This window comes from Canis lupus, chromosome 18 (genome assembly GCF_003254725.2).
Source record: "Canis lupus dingo isolate Sandy chromosome 18, ASM325472v2, whole genome shotgun sequence".
In the NCBI taxonomy this organism is placed as follows: Eukaryota; Metazoa; Chordata; class Mammalia; order Carnivora; family Canidae; genus Canis; species Canis lupus.
Genome location: NC_064260.1, coordinates 19,996,327 through 20,016,272, shown reverse-complemented (window position 1 = coordinate 20,016,272; position 19,946 = coordinate 19,996,327). Strand labels below are relative to the sequence as shown.

Sequence of the window (19,946 nt, the reverse complement as noted above, 5' to 3'; positions counted from 1 at the left end):
CTGCTGTTGGGTCCTCAGGATGAAGAATCCATACATCCTCACCAGGCAATGAAATCTCATTTTCCGTAGCTTTACCACTCTGATATCCTTGCTATGAGGTGGCCCGCTGTTTCAGATAACTGTAGGAACTAGATGTATTTTGATAAGCTTGAGACAATACCTATTTGCTGTGAAGTAGGATTAAATTTAGGTGTAGATATATTTGTTTATCACAGCTGAAGAAAATAGTGCCAATCAGGCAGAAAGTTTTCAAGATAAAAAGTGTAATATCCAATACAAAGGGCAAAATTTTATTTTTTAAGTATGAACTTAAAGAATTCATTTATTTCATTGGAATTCTAGGATTAGACACTCTTCTAGGTGTTTTAGATTCATCAGTGGACAAAACAGAGACCCTTGCCCTTGTGCAGTGTACCTCACAGTGTTGGAAGGACAGACAAAAAAAAAAAATTAAAATGGCATGTGAGGAATTTGTCAATTTGTAGAATATGGTAAGTGCTAGGAAAAAGTCGAGTAGGGAAATTAGAATAAAGTAGCTGACAGTGGAGTTAAAAATCTAACCAGGCAAGTCAAGGTCCTCCAATTCAATATATATTTTGCTATAAGTTTAAATAAAATTCTGAGATTCAGAGTTATCAAAAGTCCTATTAGTTTTGTTTACATAAAAACAGGTAAAACAAGGCAGTTGACTGCCATGCTGGTGAGGGATAGACGTTTAGTAGCATAATAAAATCCAAATCCTGAGTTTGGATTTTTCCTGGGAAATTTTAAAACTGCCTTAGCTGTGCTACTTTGAAACCTGTCCAAAATTAACAGGCGCACTGAGACTTCGTATGTGTCCCGTGACCCAATTTTTGGAGCTACCAGTAGTATATCAAGCCTCTTGCTTCTCTTAAAGATACAGAAATTAGGATGAGAAAACTAACAAATCTACTCATTGGTATTTTAGTTCAGATCTTTGGTCATTATCTTATTTTAATGTCATATTTCCTTGGATAAGAGTTAGTTGTAAACTGAGGATAATTATAAAAAAAATATGATCATATCAATTACAAAATACTGAATATTCCCCAATGCTTTCAAGATTTATTGGTGATTTTATCTAAAAGTTTTACGAAATTTGTATTATCAGGCTTTGCCAATTCTTGGTGACTCTCTGCTTTTCTCCCATCTGTAAAATCAGAACATTCCAAGTTCTAGTGGCTGCCTAAATTTGCTCCTTCCCCACCTCCCGCTTCGTATGTCTAGGATTCATAGATAAATACACTAAAAAATATGTCTTTATATATTTTATACTCTATACAGTATGCCCTACATGCTGCAGTAATTTTAACCAAATTCTCCCATCATTTTCACTCTCAAGAGATATATCCATTTTAGACTCCTCATATGGCAGCCATCCTTACACTAGTCATCATTTGTTTTTTAAAGATTTTATTTACTTATTCATGAGAGACACATAGAGAGAGCGAGAGAGGCAGAGACACAGGCAGAGGAAGAAGCAGGCTCCATGCAGGGAGCCCAACGTGGGTCTCGATCCCGGGACCCCAGGATCATGCCCTGGGCCGAAGGCAGATAGATGCTCAACCACTGAGCCACCCAGGCGGGCCATCATCATTTTAATAAACACTCATATGAATACTCCTGAGTCCCATTGCATTTATCCTACTGTTCAAAATACATAAATATTACATATTACATATAAGTATGTAATATCCTACTTTATAAAACACACATATATTAAGATATTATGAGAATATTGGACCTTAAAAATCATAGGTGTTTTATTCTCTGTAGTCTTCCTGATAATGACCTACGGTACAATCATTTTTAAGTTGCTGAGGATGTATGTTTTTTAAACAAGATTATTGAGATAAAAATCTACATATAATAAATTGCAGATCCTGAAAGAGTACAATTTAGTGAGTTTTGATAGATGTACACACCCATGAAATCGTTTTTACCATGACTAAAGATACTGAACGCTTTTGTCACGCTCAGAGTTTCCTCCTGTGCCTCTGCAATCCTTGCCTTTCTCCTCTCCCGTGAGTAGGAAGAACGGATCTGCATTCTGTCACTGCGCTTGGTTTGTACTTTTTTTATGTTTTTTAAATTGTATTTATCTATTTGAGAGAGAGAGAGAAAGATCACGAGCGGGGGAGAAGGGCAGAGAAGCAGACTCCCTGCTGAGTGGGGAGCCTGATGTGGGACTTAGTCCCAGGACCCTGGAATATGACCTGAGCCAAAGCCAGACACTTAACCAACTGAGCCACCCAGGTGCCCTGGTTTGTACTTTCTAGAGTTATATAATGAAACAAATATACTATGGAATATATGGGATCAATACACTCTTTTGCGCCTTGCTTCCTTCATGCAGCATCGTTATTTTAAGTTTATTAGTGTTGTTGCATGAGTCATGAGTGTATTCCTTTTTAGTGCTTGTAGCATTTCATTAAGAGATGCTACGTTTTGTTTATTGTCCCTGTTAATGGGCAGTTGGGTATTACTGCTCTGGGGCTATCAAATAAAGTTCATCAAATATGAACATTCACGTGCAAATCCTTGTGAGGATGTACATTTTCTTTTATTTGGAGTAAATGCCTAAGAGGGTAATGAGTGGATCATATGATAGGTTTATACTCAACATATCAGGAGCTGCCAATTGTTTTCCGGAGTGGATATACTTTGTTCTTTTCTACCAGCAAATTAGAGTCTCCCAATTGCTTCACATCCTTGTCAATACATGGTATTGTGAATCTTTTAATTGTAGCCAATTTTACTGGATATGGAATGCTATCTCTCTAGGGTGCCATTCTTGATTACTAACATGGAGCATCTTTTTACAAGATTATTGGTCACAAATATCTTGTTTTAAAAAACATCAGTTCAAATTTTGTGCCTAATTTTATTGGATATATATGTCTTCTCATTATAACTTACAATAGTTTTTATAAATCTAGGTACCTGCCCTTTGCCTGACAGACTTGCTGTGAAGGTTCCCTCCTAGTCAGTAGCTTGTCATTTCATTTGCTTGACAGTGTCTTTTGGAAAGCAAACATTTTTAATATTGAGCAAGTCCAATTTATCAATTTTTAAGTCTTTGTTGTTTTGTTTGGTTTTTTTTGTGTTACCTAAGAACATTTTGGCTACTTCTAGCTTGCAAAGATTTTTAATCTATGTATTGCTCTAGAACTTGTATAGCTTTAGTACACACACAAACAGATACATGTTTATGAATCAATTCAAAATAATTTTTGGATTATTGTCATGTAAAAGTCAATGCTGTCTTTCCACATGAACAGCCAGTTGATTCAACATCATTTATTTAATACATGTAGGGTTTCTTTACACTGTTCTCTTTACAAAGTACCGCAGAGTTTCTGACATACGTGGATTCTTAAGTACATTGCTTTATATTTTATCTTGCATGGTAGCTGGCAAATAAGTTTGTGCTTATTATGGCATTATAGTCTTCAATAATCTTGTGAAGTAAATATTCTTGGTTTATAGGTAAGGCCTTAAGAACTTACCAAAGAGATCACAAAGCTCACAGGCGTGCACACACGGGGACAGAACCAAACCCTCAAACCCAAGTCACTTCAATTCAGTACTTCTTGGGTTTCTTTTCACAAGTAAACACTCATTAATGGCACAGGAGACTCAAGAAATATGCTCAAAAGGCCTTGCGACATAGCTGGAAATGGATTTTTTTCATCAGTTTCATCTTTTATATTTTATAAATCATGTGAATTTTGTACCTCTGTATACAATGTTTGCCAAACATACCAAAATTAAGTTGTATATTGTATATCAACTAAAATAAATGCTCGAGGTAAATGCAACTGGTTCTCTATGGTATTATCACCCTCCCCCCCCATGCTCCTCCCTCTGGAATGTGTAATCCATTTTCAGATGCTCACCGGTCATTGTTATCTGCAGCCTCTTTAGGTTTGTTTAGTGTTGTTTATCTTATTAATTTCCCTTTATATAAACAGAAGAAAAAACATTGTGTACCAAGGTAAACACAGTATTAAAGACAAGAGTCTATTCTTCAATTGGAATAGGCTTCAAAACGCTCTGGGAATAAAAGACAACTTTCTAGTGTTCCTTTTTTATTGCTATTTAATCTAATAGGATACATGAGGAAACATTCTGGGAGACTTAGAGCTACCTAGAGACTGTAAAGTTGGGACTACTTTCCTTGGGGTGCAAACCCAGGAGACACGAGCTTTCCAAATTATGTTCAAATGCAGTAATATATTTTTTTCCTGAGAGTGTACATTTCTTGTTTTAGAAGATACCCTTTACCTTGAAGTCAGACCTATATCTGGATTTAACATCAATATACAGGGGTTTTATTTTCTTCGGGTATCCTAGAAAGTAGGCAGCTAATATCTTTCAAGACTTGACAGAGATTATTTTCCTTCTTTATATAGGAGAGCTCTCTGTTCAAGATTTACCCTCAATAAAGTGATAATCAAGGTTTTATTATCTATATGAATTTAGCAATTTATAACAGTCCCATCTTTCTGTTGCAGGTGCAGGGGAATCTGGAAAAAGCACAATCGTTAAACAAATGAAGTAGGTATAGACTATTTAAAATGTTTGATATTTGAGGTCTATCCGTGTACTTGAGCAGTCCGAAAATAAATGCTTATGGAAAATTTGATTGATAATCTGTGCATCCAAGTAGTGGCAGAGCTGGCACAATTCCTGTGCAAGTATCCCTCCCTCCTTTAACAAAGAGCACAACTGGTGTGTAATATTGCAATCTCCACTCTCTTAAACTCTGCTTCTCGACAAGATGAATACTAAAAGCAGTCATATTTTAAATATATTAATCTGGGTATAATTTAGGGTTTTGGTAATGTGGGCACAAGCCATAAACATTTCAAAATATGTCAATCAATGATCCATTTGAATTTAGGAGGAAACAATATTTTTAACCTGCAAAGCACTTTCTTCTTCCTTCTTTTTTCTTTCACCACAGTAACCACACCAACATCAATCAGTTTTCTTAAAAAGAAAATTGTATCTCTTTCCTGAATTGTACTCTTCATGAACTATTAAGTACAAGCTCCTTGAAGGATACAGAAGACACTTCAGAATCCAGCTCTTAAGCTCTCTTCCTCCTAACATCCCACGACATCCCCCTTCCTGCTTCTACACCAGAAATGCTGAACTCACACAGTTCTGTGAACTACCCAAGTCAGTACAGCTAGGTGGCTAAGGTCGCAGGCTCCCCAATCAGACTGCGTTCCTTGCCCAACTGTACCACGTACTAACTGAATGAGTTGGGGGGCTTCCTGCTTTTACCTATGCCTCAATTATTTTCCTGTAAAATGTAGGCAAGAATCTTACCTCCTTTAAAGGACTTAGTGCAAGAAAGGAGAAGACATATGAAGCACTTAAAACAGTGCTTGGCACACACCAAAACTTGACAATTGTAATCATCTACTTGGTCATACTGATCCTTCTGCCTAGAATGTTCTTCGTTTTCACTATCTGGAAGTAACTACTTCTCCTTGAAAACTCAGCTGATCATCACTGCTCCCAGGCAGTCTCCTGTGACCCCTTACACATATTCCCAATAAAGTTTACCACTTTTTCTTCTCTACTTTATTGCATCACATGCAGACATGGTTGCTATGTACTATCACAATGCACAAAAATTGATTTTATGTTCTTCCTTTCTGGTATTAATAGAATATTTTGTGATGACAGAAAGATTCTCTATCTGCACTCTCTAAGACAGCAGCTCCTAGTCGTATGTGGCCATTAAGCATTTGAAATGTGGCTGGGGTAAATGAGGAATTTAATTTTAATTAACGTCTAGTGGCTACTGTATAACTTCTAGGGGCTACAGTGGAGATCCAGTCTATAAGTTCTTGGGGAGGAGAGAAAGTATAATTCACTCATTCTTTTCACACATAATTCAGTATGTTACAGAAAATGCCCAGTAAAAGCCCATTAATTTAAACAGATTTAGGAATCAACTTGCAAGTAGAAAGCTCTATCTCACTGAAATGTATTTATGCAGTCCCTAGACAAACAATGCTGCTTAAAGTCTCACTACAGCTGGATTTTTTTAAAAGTAAATTAAACACCATTTTGTCATTTTGCTTTGTGATGTTTCCTTATCCTATGATGAAAAGATAGAAATCAGAATTTGTTCCAGAAAGAAATCCTAAATGCCCCCAAGTTTAGTTGTACTTGCCATTTTAATGAAATTAAAATAATTTCCCAGTTTCAGTTTTTGAGAAAGGACTGAGATTTTTTTAATGAACTTATTCTTGATCTATCCACAAAGACATTTTACTTTATTTTTCTACAATCTCTAATTATCTATTTATTTATTGAAGTTACTTGTTTAATACAGCAAGATAAACATGCCATGTTTAAAATAAAGATACTGTAATTACTGGTAATTAAATACCAAAAACAATAAATATTGGATACAGAGGCTGCTTCAACTCTTCTCACTGCAGAAATTCTTGTATTTCAAAGTTTTAGTATCTTGCAGGGCACTTCTATTCTTTTTCCACTTATGATAAAGCGTCTCTGTATAGATAAAACACAACTGCTTCAGAATATGACATCCAAAATGATACCCAATGTACCTGTAGCACTTCAAAAACAACAACTAACAACAGAAAGGAGCAAGAACATACTATATGACAGATGTAAAAAAGTAATCAGCATATGCAGAGATTTTAGCTTTTGAAAGTAAATCTATTTTAATCTATTACTCCAAAACTATAAGTAAAAGTTTGTGTTCCTATCGAGTGGAAGGAAAAGATGAGTTCAGTCAAATAAAATGTCGAGCATTTATACTTTGAGAACTAGTGGCACGTACACAGATGGAAAACTGACAAGGGATTTAACAGCAGGTAATTGCCTACATTAAAAAAAATGCCTTTGTTAATGCTATATATAGAAAGCCGGCACTCCTATTTTCCAGTGTGTCTTAAGTGATAGGAAAAGAAATGAATGTTCTGCTAAATTGCTTTGCTTCCTCTAGAAATCACGTTATAAAGACATTTCAGAACTCTGTATGTATCTTTGTGCGGGGAATCTGGAAACTTTTCTTTTGAAAACAAGTAAGCTTTCTAAGTAAGGTTCTCATGATTTACTCATTTTTAAATACTGGTTTATCTAGGGTAAATTCAAAGTCCTTTTTTATATTTAGCACAAGGAGCTCAGAAAGAAAATACTGTATTAAATCCCAATGATGATAATAAAAATTCAAAGGCATAAAATTGTTCAGATTTAACATAGACATATGGACAATATTTTTTGTAGCAAATACATACTGTAATTTTATTTCAGCAAATTATTATTGATGTTTTAATATTATAAAAAAAACAATTGCTCAACTCACAAAAGCTTTTCATGTTTAAATTATAGGATCATCCATAAGAATGGTTACAGTGAGCAAGAATGCATGGAGTTCAAAGCAGTTATTTACAGTAATACATTGCAATCCATTCTAGCTATTGTGAAAGCCATGACTACCCTTGGGATTGATTATGTAAATCCCAGAAGTGCAGTAAGTATGCGAATAATGACAGTTGTAGTCCTACAATGGAGTTTCAGCCATAAAACAATAGAACTAAATTTGTAGGACTAATCTAACAAAAATGTAAAAGTATAAAATATGAATTTTGGGAATTTTAATTCTGTTTCATGTAAGATTCCTTTTTCTCTTTAAATGAAGCTTTTAGAGTGTGTACTATTATCTTATTTAGCATTAACTATTTTTCTAGGAATCGAACCTAGTATCAAATAATATGTTGTATTAGAGAAAAAGATTGATAACATTTACTAAATATAAGAGTTCATTCCATTAACTCAAACTGCAATAAATCTACACTTATTTTCTTAGTTTAATTATGAGTCATTCATGGAGTAAACATTATAGTTATATTTATAACATAATTATCATTATTGCTCAACAATAACTACAAAGACAATGTGGGGCAACGAAATGATTCTTTTATGTTAATTTTTTAAAACAACTCGAAATTGTGTGATTAAGTAAGATGTTTGTATAATATACTCAACTAGTCAGTTATGTTTATAAGGTATATCTAAACAGTTTCATCCTATTTTATATTTTGTAATATATTTTATGTTAAAACACATTAAAAACCCACTTAGTTTAAAAGAGTTTATGTGCAAACATATAGAACTATTTTAGTTGACAAATGAAGCATTTAGTATTCTCCAAAGAACAATAGTTAACCACACCCCAAAAAGGAGTAATGGTGTACAATCAACAGGAAAATACTCATTTCCATTTGTTCTGTCGTGGAGCAGCTGGTTGCCTCCAGATGATATCAACTGAACTGCTCCCAATATAACTCCTAGATACCTTGTTACACTAATAATAAAAAAGAGAGGAACAGCATGTTTAGAGAAGAATGTGATATGTGTACTTGTCTCTTCCTACCCCTCCAGGAGTTTAAGATTAGACTATGTACATTACCATTGGAAGCCATTAGGATGAAAAGAAAAATACCTCTTTCAAGCTGTTCATTTTAAAGGAAATGGTCAATCCTCATCCGTCATTTTCCAACAAAGAACACAGAAATTCTTTCTTCTTTTTTTTTTTTTTTTAATTTTTTATTTACTTATGATAGTCACAGAGAGAGAGAGAGAGAGAGAGGCAGAGACACAGGCAGAGGGAGAAGCAGGCCCCATGCACCGGGAGCCCGAGGTGGGATTCGATCCCGGGTCTCCAGAATCGCGCCCTGGGCCAAAGGCAGGCGCCAAACCGCTGCGCCACCCAGGGATCCCAGAACACAGAAATTCTATGTCCTTAGGGCAGATCGTTTATAAGCAGAGTCAGGAGTTCCATGAGGATCTCCTTCCAATTTTACTTTTCCTCAAACGTGGCTCCAGTAAGTCACCTACTTTTTTAGATTACAGTTTCCCTCTCACGGCATTCTTTACCATTCCATGACTTAGTGATTCCCCTTTTTACTTAGTAGTTGGTTATCACTCTGACCCTGGCTGTTCCTAAGGCTCTGAGATTTTAAATTGGCTCTTCAGAAACCACCAGGTATAAACCCCATATTTTAAAGTGTGGAAAATAGGGAGGCCTAGGTGACCCCAGGTGATCCTGGGGTCCTGGGAGCAAATCCCACATCGGGCTCCCTGCATGGAGCCTGCTCCTCCCTCTGCCTGTGTCTCTGCTTCTCTCTGTGAGCCTCCCATGAATAAATAAATAAAATCTTTTAAAAAATAAAATAGAATAAAGGTGTGGAAAATAAACATCAAAGAGGATTAGCAATGTGGCCTGCATTGCATAGCTAGTGCTTTAGTCAAAACCCGCTTCTACTGGCTTCCATTAGAGTGCTTTTCCCTATGCAAGAATTTTTGTAAAAATACTTTTAATGATCAGGAATGATTGTTAATCCTTAACTGGTTAACATCTTAATGATCTGCATGCAGGCAAAGTGAAAATAATATAGACTCTGTAGATTGCTGCCATTATGTTGACTGAAAATTAAAATAAATGCAAGTCATTCAAACTGTACATTAAATGGTAGCAACAGTGTAATTCATTCAATACTGAACGATTGATATGACGTCTCAGGAGGACCTATGCCCTCAAGTGTTAAACATCACAGTTGGCAGGTACTGCATAATTCAAATTTTGATTTCAGTTGTTGAAAACTATAATAGTTTCAGTGATCTTCTTTAGTACTTGATTTTAAGATTAATATACTTTATACCTGGTTTACACGGCTTAAACAGATTAATTGCTAAACATCTTACCCGTGTGTGTGGCTTTCAGAGTTCAGCTGTACTATAGCTTTCAATTTAGCTATTTATACAATTTATATATTTTTACATTACCCTTTGTTTTATCAACATTCAGAGAGGAAGAGTCCTAAAGGAAAATTTCCATAAGCTTTATGGTTACCTGTCTGTAAATTTTGATGTTACTTAATCTCTCTACATTTGGGTTTCTACATCCACAAAACGTTAGTGCTTTTTTCACCGAGTTTCAAGGACTATTACAGAATTGAACAGAAATATAGGAAATCCACTTAAAAACAAAGTACAATAAGAGCCTAGGAAATATTGAGTATATATATTTTCCAATAGCACTCTGAATGCAAGCTCATTAAATTTATGTATTAAAGTCTATACATCTAACATCATTTGAATAAATTATATTTCATCAAACTATTATTTATATGGCAGACACTTGCTTGGACACTGAGAAATCAGCAGTAAATAAAATAGAAACAGTATCTGCCCTTAAGAGAAAGAAGTCTGATGCTGAACAAGTAATTAATTACAAAGCATCACCTATTTCAGAAGTGCAGCACAGCTGGATAGGAAACCAAATCCTCACTTATGAAAAGAATTACTGAGAAAGGAAATACTATCAACAGTGAAAATGGGGGCAGAACTAGTATGTCTTAGGAAATGTTGAGTTTGTAAGTTCTATAATATACCCACATGTGTAAGTGGTTGAAAATGTGCCTTTCAAATTCAAACAAGATAATCTGATGAGAGATCTAAACCTCAGTAGTATTGGCATTACACTATGGTGTATAATTTATATTACAGAAACAGATGGGATGGAAGAGGTCAACTGCTTCAAAAGAAAAGATGAGGGCATAAAGAAGAGTAGCAAGTTAGGTGCTCGTGTTGAAAAAGTAACATATTCTGGTCATTTGGGAGGAAGAGGGAAGTTTGGAGATGATAGAATATTAAGAGGAAAACCAAATTTATGTGGAATCACAGAATTCAATACAAAGTTTCCAAAGGGAAATTATCTAAGCTGAAAGGTCTTGAGAAGTCAGGAAAGAAGTATATTTAAAGTCTATTGGATTTAATAATATAGAGAACACTGGGGAATATCATGAGACAGGCTTTAGAAGAGTTGTGAAAAGAAAATTAAAAAAAACAACAACAACAAAAGGAAGAGTTGTGGATGCAGAATCCAATGAAGTATGCTGAGAAGTGAGAAGAAAATATGTGAACAGGGTTTAAAGACATTGTTAGCACCTATTGGTGAGGAGTAGGAGAGAAATAAGATCTGTAGCTGAAGGTGAAGGCAGCTAAGGAGGGCTTGTTCTTGCTTTGGTTTAATACTTGGCAGACTGATTTCCTAAATATAGAACATATAAAGGGGGGAAGTGGAAAACTAGAGGGGAATACAATACAGGCATTTAGTAAATTCCAACTTATCCTCTCTGAATATTATTCTATTCTATCTTAGAGCATCTCAAACAACCACTAGACCAACATGTTGTAACTTTATCACATGATTCGGGTGTTGTGACCATCCTTGCTTGGGACAGCGTTTTACAAAGTGAAGCCTCTAATATGAACCAATGAACGCTGTTTCACGAGATGTTTTAGGATAAAAGTTCTATGATCAAGTTTGAATACATATAACAACAACTTATTGGAAATTGGCAAATGGCAGTACTCAAAGGCTCTGACAGTCTTGTAGAGACAAAAACCTGGCATTTCTTAACCTGACATTTCCCAAGATTTCAAGGTTGTCATATGTCTCCCTTCCTTGATATATTTTTTCCTGCAATCTTTGAAAATACGACCAAGGGTTTAGAATGAGTTCCACAATGTTCTAGGATCATCACCTAATACTGGTGAGGAAGTCTGGGAAACTAGTAGAGAATATATATTTCGGTTTCTATGCAACATTGTTCCAGAGCTACACAACCTTGATAGAATGAACAATTTCAGAATCATCGTAATTCCCAAGCTTTTCCAAATATGTCACAAGGAAATAACATTTCTTCAGGATGCCACTCAAACCTCTTTGGAGCTATTTGAAAAATGTAGGAAATTATTGGAGAATCTTTTAAGTTTCTCAAGAAAGTGAGGTCTGAGCTAATACGCCAAATTCATTTTATTGATTCATTTGTTCTACAGTATTTCTGGGACATATACTATATGTTAGATTCTGCTACCAGTCTTGAGGATGTAGAAATGAACAGAACAACAACAAAAACCTGTCACCTGCATGTGCTTATAGTCTAATATAAAAAATACAAAATAAAAAAAATGCACTATATGGGCAGAAATAAGTGCTATGAGGAAAAATCAAGGAGGGCAGGAGGCTATAAAGTAAGGAAAGAGTGGAACAAAGGATGGCCCTGGAAGGCATTCTTGAGGGGTGATATTTTAGAAGAAGCTAAATGAAGTAGGAAATGAGCCACAGGGAAGACTTGGAGTAAGAGTCATTCAAATGCTCTCAAATGGGGGTTTGGTGAGTTTAAGGAACAATAAGAAGTCTGTGCATCTTGAGGAAAGAGAGACAAATTGTGAGGGGAGGGAAAAATGGGGAAGGAATGAGAAGGAAAGGTGAAAAGGAATACATGGATTAAAATATGTAGAACCTTGTGAGCCATGGCATGGGATTTGGGTTTTGAGTATGATGGGAAACTACCGGAGTTTTTAAAATATGGGAGTAAGATTATCAGTAGGAGTTCAGTTTTCCATCACTTTGGCTGTTTATGTAGAACAACTTTTCATATTACTGGTTAATTTTGGTATTATATATTTAAAAAATTCAAATGTGATTTGGGGCCCAATTCCTGAAACACATGAATTTAGATTCTTTAAATTACCATGCCAGCCTTTTAATAATTGTAGTAGAACCCCACATGCTTATAATGCACAGCCTAGTTTGAAAATCCCAGCCACTGGCTCTACCAATGAAAGCAATAAGCTAAAAAATAAAAGGTCTTAAAGACAAAAACCAAACTGATAGGCTGGCCTGCCCTGGGGCGGGGGGGGGGGGAAGTAGTAGGACTGACATTTACATGTTCAATATGAAACTATTTTCATGGTTACTACTCAAATAAAGTGTAGATTGAAATTGGATAATTTTTTTAATGAAAGAGTTCATTAGAAATTAGTTTGGTTTGTAAAGGTATACTAATAAAGCATGTCAGTTTGTCCCTTTAGGGAAAAACTAGTTTGAGCAGCTATTTCATTGCATCCTTTGTCCTAAATGGCACCTTAACAGTGCAAAGAGGCAAATGGGATGATGCCAGCTAAACTGGCTGGGTCATATTTCACTGGATTTGTAGTGCTCGCTCATATCCAACTTATTGGAAAGAAGGACTTAAAAATTTATGCTGTGCCAATATATTAAAATGGGGTCAGTTCTAAGTTTTCGGCCATTTACAATTTCTGGCTTGATAGTCATCTGATCTGTTTGGGTTAGCAATAACATTTGAATGTGAAGGCAGATGCAATAAGGTTTTGTCATAACAGAGCCTTTCTTTGACAATAAGAGACATACCTTTCATTTTTAATGAAAATAACAGATTTTTAATAAAATGGTGAAAAAATGGTGAAATACATCATTATTACTATTTTTAAAAAGATTATTTATTCATGAGAGACAGAGAGAGAGAGAGAGAGAGAGAGAGGCAGAGACACAGGCAGGGGAAGAAGCAGGTTCCACGCAGGGAGCCCGACGTGGGACTCGATCCCGGGTCTCCAGAATCACGCCCTGGGCTGAAGGTGGCACTAAACTGCTGAGCCACCTGGGCTGCCCCCATTATTACTATTTTAAAATGATAAATCAAATTGTATCAGAAAAGCAGCAAGTTCTCATTGTCCATTCTTCACTGGGAGCCACCTACCATTGCACAAAGTAGTTTGGGTTTGACTCTTCTGATGTTCCTTGTCTTTCTTGGTTTGGCAAATTAACCTCCTAGTTTTAGATTCATTTTTAAAATGGAGAAAATATAGCATCTATGTGACTAGTGTTGTGAGGATTTTGTGAGATATTACAGGCACTGTCTTATAAGCTGTTATTATAATACTATGTACTAAAAAGAGTATGAGCTTTGAAGTCTGACAACCAGAATTTGAACCCAGACATCATTTGCCTAGTTTAGTATCATGAGCAATAATTTAATTACTCTGGGACTCAAACACTTAATTTTTTTTCAGTCATAAATGGTATTATTCGTTTAAATAAACCATGGGGTATATAATTTACTTGATAAAATGTTATTTTCTTCTGCCCTTGTCACCTCTAAATATCCCATAAGGACTAACATTCTTTCTTTTTTGCTTTTTTTTTTCATTTTTTTCTTTTCTTCCTTCCCTTCTGTACTTCCTTTTTTGAAGATTTTATTTATTTATTGAGAGAGAGCACATGCACGCACATGAGTGGGGAGTGGGCAGAGGGAGAGGGAGAGGATTTCAAGCACACTCTGTGCTGAGTGCAGAGCCTGACTCAGAACTTGATCTCACAACCATGAGATTATAACCAGAGCCAAAATCAAGGGTTGGCTGCTAAACGGACTGACCCGCCCAGGTGCCATTCTTCTATTTTCCTAATTTTCTCCTCTGCCTTATTGATTAGCACCAAAGGCATGTAATCAACAACACCTAGACAGGTATCTAAAACCTGTGTGAGGATTAAAGTGCTCATCATTTCTTATTTATGGGATTGCAAAAGATACACGATGGCAAAGAATATTGAATTCTATTTTCCATTTTAACTCTAATTCTTGCATGATATTTTTATATCCTGGAAAATATATGGCTGTGATGAAAGGAAGATGAAGTATCAGATTAGTTCAGATTCATTACCCTTTTATCTCTGCATTTTGACTCCCTAAGATCTCAATGGATTTACATTAAACTATTAACCCTTTTGATATCAATATTTCAGAAGTTAATGATATATATAAAAATATCCTAATTTCACCATATAATGTTACACAGTTTTTGCTATGGAGAACTCTACCCAGGCATTATAAGGAAACTTAAGATTCCATCAACCTTAAGATACATTGAATAGATGTTCAACAAAATTATTATCTAAAGGAGTAAGATAAAAATAATAAAATTGAAATGCTCTATTTAAAAAAGAGAAATGTGATTCCAAATAACAACACATTTTTATCATTTTCACAAAAACATTGCTATAGGAAGACCAACAGCAACTCTGTGTGATGGCAAACACTCTGGAAGATGGAGGCATGACACCAGAACTGGCCGAGGTAATAAAACGACTCTGGAGAGACCCAGGAGTTCAGGCCTGCTTTGAAAGGGCATCTGAATATCACCTCAACGACTCAGCAGCTTAGTAAGTGAATGCATTTGACAAGAATTATAGTTGAAACATTTTAAATTAACAGTTCTAATTTTTCATATTCTGCATTTGTAATCACAAATGAGGAAATAAAACAGCTTTACAATATGTTAAACTAAAATAAAAAGTAAAAAAAAAAATAAAATAAAATAAAATAAAAAATAAAATAAAAAGTAATTGAAGAGAAATGAAGATTAAGAAAACAGCATGAGATTTAAAAATCTAAGGAGAGGAGCATTTAAAATAACTAATTTTGAAGTTATTTGCCTAAGAAGACCCATATTTTGCAAATATTTTCTCCCAACTGAAAAGAATTAATCACTGTGTACTGTGCTCAATATAAACGCAGATTGGTGACATGCATACTGAGGTTTGGGGCTATTCATTTCACTTCTATTCATATTACTGATCATCATCTTCTAAAATAATTTTATTAATTACACACATTCTTTGGTTCCATTGGTTTGATGAATATGATACAGAATTCTAGAAGAAAATAATGATTTCCAAAACACTTGTTTATTGTATAATTCTGTTTGAGTCTCAAGAAAGTTATAATTTTCACAGCTAATATCATCCAGTTGGCAATAACCAGCCACAAAGAAATTAGAAGGTTATGACAATATGTATAATTTCATTATCAAAATTATTTTAAATTTCTATCTTAGTAAGCAATTTTTAGCCTATGCTGTGGTTAAATGCCTACAAGTGTGTGTGCACATGTATGCAAATATAATTTACTTATTCTGTATTTCTGTCCATGCATACCAATGTCTAAAAAGGTATAAATACAGTCTTTTTGATGAACTCCCAATGGAACATGCTAGTAGTGCTTTAAAAAATAAGGTAAAAATGAAGCAAATGAAAGATTAAATGAGGACAGAAGAATGAAGCTTTTACGATACTTCAGATTTCTGATCATGATGGTCGGAAGAATTATGGATAGAAAACAACCCATATAAATTTTAGGAAAAGCTAACAACAACAACAACAACAACAACAACAACAACAACAATAACAGTCTTTTGTGATTACTCACCCATGTTCATTTTAGATTCCAAAGCCCTTGGAGGAAAGTCCTGCTCTTGTCACTTTGGTGAAGTAGAAAATGCATAGCATCATGTAATTACATAAACCCCAAGAACTGTTTTATGTGTCCCAGTACCTAGCCACATTTTAATACTAACAGAACTCTGTAATATAGAAACCACTGCTTTTCTATATAAATCTATATATGGGCAGTCACAATATGAAAGTGAATTGTGGATTATTCTCATAAAATGTTGCTTAACAAAATTCTAGGGAAGAAGGGAGAAAGTAATGGATAATGTTGGTAAATGTGCTGCCGAAGCAAGGATAACACAGTGCTGGGGACCGAGAATTCCTGTCCCCTCCAAGGTCCTTCTAGTTGGCCTAAGAATCAAATTGGCAAGAGACAGATTAACAGGAGAAAATCAAATTTAATAAGGTACATACAGGAAATCTACATGGACATGGAAGTTTCAAAATCAGACAAAATGAAGTCTATATGTTATTCTGAACTAAAGAGAAGAGGGAAGTGGTCTGGGACTTGAGAGCAAAGAAATACATTTCAGAGAGTGATAAGAAGAGCAGATATTTGGTAATTAGGTGTTTGCCCTACCATACAGATGGGTCACTCAGATAAAATGTATCTCTGCTAAATTGAGGGCAAAGATTCTCAATTTAGATTCTTCTATGTAGTTAAGGAAGAGGCAAAAGTTCTCTTGAGCCTGCAGAGTCTCAAGTGCTTTCAGCTCAAAATAATCCACATGCCAAAGTGGCACATTCAGGGGTATGGCGGGGAGTAGAGAGTGGTGTGTGCTGTCCCAAACCCCTTCAATAGCTGCAATTAATATATTTAGTTTTAGATAAGCATTATTGATTAAGCATTATTTTTCTATTTGAATATTATAAGAAGTGTGTTTGCAATTATGCTATCATTATGTTTACCAAATACTTTGTTATTTAATAGCAAAAAATTTATGTATTGTATTGTTAAAATGGGCAGATAAAATTATCTTTTATTGTATTTTCCAGTCTTTCTAACCTTTAGTTTCAGTTTTTCTGTTTTCACGTGCAAAATACATAATTTACAGCAGAACTATCATGTTATAGATTCATAGTAAGCACTTATCTGTTCAAGTTAAACACAATTACACATTTGTACTCATTCGGTGAACGTTGCCTATATTATAATGGTTTTCAACACCCCGATTGATTTGCTGACCAGTCGGACAAGAAATCCAAACCATCCCTTCACCTTCACTCCCACTTCCATGTCTAAGAAAATTTGCATTTAAAATCCCCCAAATTTAAATATTAACTATGTTAATATTTAATTAATTAATTAATTAATTCTGCCCTTAGAGGCCCTTGAAAGAAAGATTAAGTAAAACATAAATAAAAATAGCTGAAAGCTATTGCTTTCTTCCAAAAATTAATATTTTTTTCAAATACCGCATTGCATTCACATTTTAAAACTAAATACACTATCAGATTGGTATCGAATCCATGTCTGCTTCATATGTATTATATAAGGTAATGAGCTCTTTTCCCTCTTTCCTTCCTCTCTCTTTCTCTCCTCCCTCTCTCTCCCTTTCCCCTTTTTCTTTTCTTTCTTTTTTCAGTCAAAATAGGAAATTTATTATTATTTTAAATCTAGAGCCCCCTCAGGGCACCTGGGTGGTGCAGTCCCTTGAGCTTCTGACTCTTGGTTTCCACTCAGGTCTAGATCTCAGGGTCAGGTCAAGATCTTATGGATGTGGGACCGAGCCCTGGTGAGGCTCCATGCTTAGCAGGAGTCTGCTTAAGACTCTCTCCCTCTGCTTCTGCCTCTGCCTTTCCTGACCCCTGCCCCTCCCCCCACCTTCACTCAGGCACATGCACTCTCTCTCAAATAAATACATAAATATTAAAAAAAAAAAAACCCACAAACCTATAGCACCTTCAAGTTTAGGCTAACAAAGAGGTGAGTCCTAATCAGCCTAGGGAAGGCAATGTCCTTGGCAACATAACACTTCCCTGCTCCCATCAGTACAAGCAAACTGGAAGGAAAAGTCATGACAGTGACAAATGGGGAAAACATTTGTATTAATACTTCATGGTTTACTGATTGAGGCCATGTAGTGTGCTATTTAAATTCTATAAGCCTTAAGATCTAACAAAGACTTTACCAAAAAAAAAAAAAAAATGTACTGTTTGCTCATGATTGGAAAAAGAATCAGGTGGGGTTTGGGGGATTTAAGTGGTTTTATGTATGTCAGGCTTCTGGTTTAAGTTCTAGACCACAGGCCTGAGCACTCAAATCATATATTTATTAAAAACAGGCGTCTTGTTATTTTCAAGATTTTATTTATTTATTCATGAGAGACACAGAGAGAGGCAGAGACACAGGCAAAGGGAGAAGCAGGCTCCCCTCAGGCAGCCAGATGTGGGGCTCGATCCCAGGACTTGAGGATCACACTTCTGAAGACAGAAGCTCAACCACTGACCCACCCAGATGTCCCCAAAACAGGTGTCTTAAATGCAAATTTGTCACTCTGCTAATGCTTCTGCTTTGCTTGAAATCATTTGTATATGCAAATGAAAGCACATTAAATGCGTCTTTTTCAAGTATTCATTTAGCTAGCATAAAATGAATTTAGTCGCTAGGTTGACGGTTTGCTTTTGTTGTTGCTGTTCCTGCATGAACCACCTGACCAACAGTATGCTTTACCATATGTGCAGACTTAGTCAACAGGGAATTCACAAAGGACCTGGCTTCACAAAATAATAGATTTTGGAAAAATCTCCCAATATTTTCTTCTGATATATCTGTATCTTGATTGTCTCTTGCTTTTAAGAAAAATTCAGCTTTATTAGAATAAAGCATGGTGATAAATTTTCACACCACACATACATGTGTTTCTGAACTGTGATTGCCTTTTTGTCATTTGGCCGAAATCCCTTTGGGGTATTCACTCAGTTTGTTTCGGCTCAAAATCAGAAAGAACCTCTGAGAATAAATTATCCATATTGCTGTCGAATTTATTTTTTTTTTAAATGATAAAATAGCTTTGCTTTTTAAGGCATCGTATGAGGTGCTAATGCATAACAATTCTAACTTTGTCCCTGAAAAATGCAACTTTTGAATAATAAAATATTTAGCTGGATTATACCCTTGGAATTCTGTCTGGATGGATGTCTGCCCATCATGATCTTCCTATTTAGCCACATATGTAAACTAAGTTTAACATCATGGCCAGTTTTGTCATAAAAACCTTACCAGGCTTTTACTATCTCTATTTAGCATTTTCACAGAAATAGCCATATTGCTAAGCTACTAAAGCCTTAGTTTTGAAAGTCTAGAATACTGGTTGCCAACTGTTTTGAAAGCGATGAAATACTTTGTTTTAGTTTAAAGACATGATCTGGTTTCAAGAAGGAGGCAGAGAACAGTTTCTTTCCTCTCATCCAACAGACTCTTAGAGAGCAAACAGTCTCCTCAGACCTAATCCTCCTCCTCAGCACCCCGAGGATCCTGTGGGCAAAAAGAGGACAGGATTCAGCTTCCTAACAGTAGGGCTTTTAATATGTCCTCCAGGGAAGAGTTAAGGACAATGACACACGGGTGGAAGAGAGAGTATTAGAGGTGGATGCAAAGTCTAGTTCAGCCTTCCATCCCTTGGAGGGGTCACCGATATCATGTGGGCCACAAATCATGAGGGGTCATCCTATTAGTATCATGAGTTGGTTCCATTGTGAATTGGCAACAAAATCAAAAAGGTTTTCTTTTATTGCACTAACTGTATATAATCACGGCGCTTAAAACAAA

At 35.5% G+C, this 19,946-nt stretch overlaps 1 protein-coding gene across 1 annotated transcript in view; it reads left to right on the top strand.

Annotated features, from left to right (window-relative positions):
• GNAT3 (G protein subunit alpha transducin 3) overlaps positions 1 to 19,946 on the top strand; it is a 54,996-nt gene that overhangs the window by 19,609 nt on the left and 15,441 nt on the right. Inside the window, exons 2-4 of the mRNA XM_025449464.2 lie at positions 4,539 to 4,581; positions 7,408 to 7,549; positions 14,949 to 15,106. Coding sequence (XP_025305249.1) covers positions 4,539 to 4,581; positions 7,408 to 7,549; positions 14,949 to 15,106 — 343 coding nt within the window. The remainder of the gene's footprint in view (positions 1 to 4,538; positions 4,582 to 7,407; positions 7,550 to 14,948; positions 15,107 to 19,946) is intronic.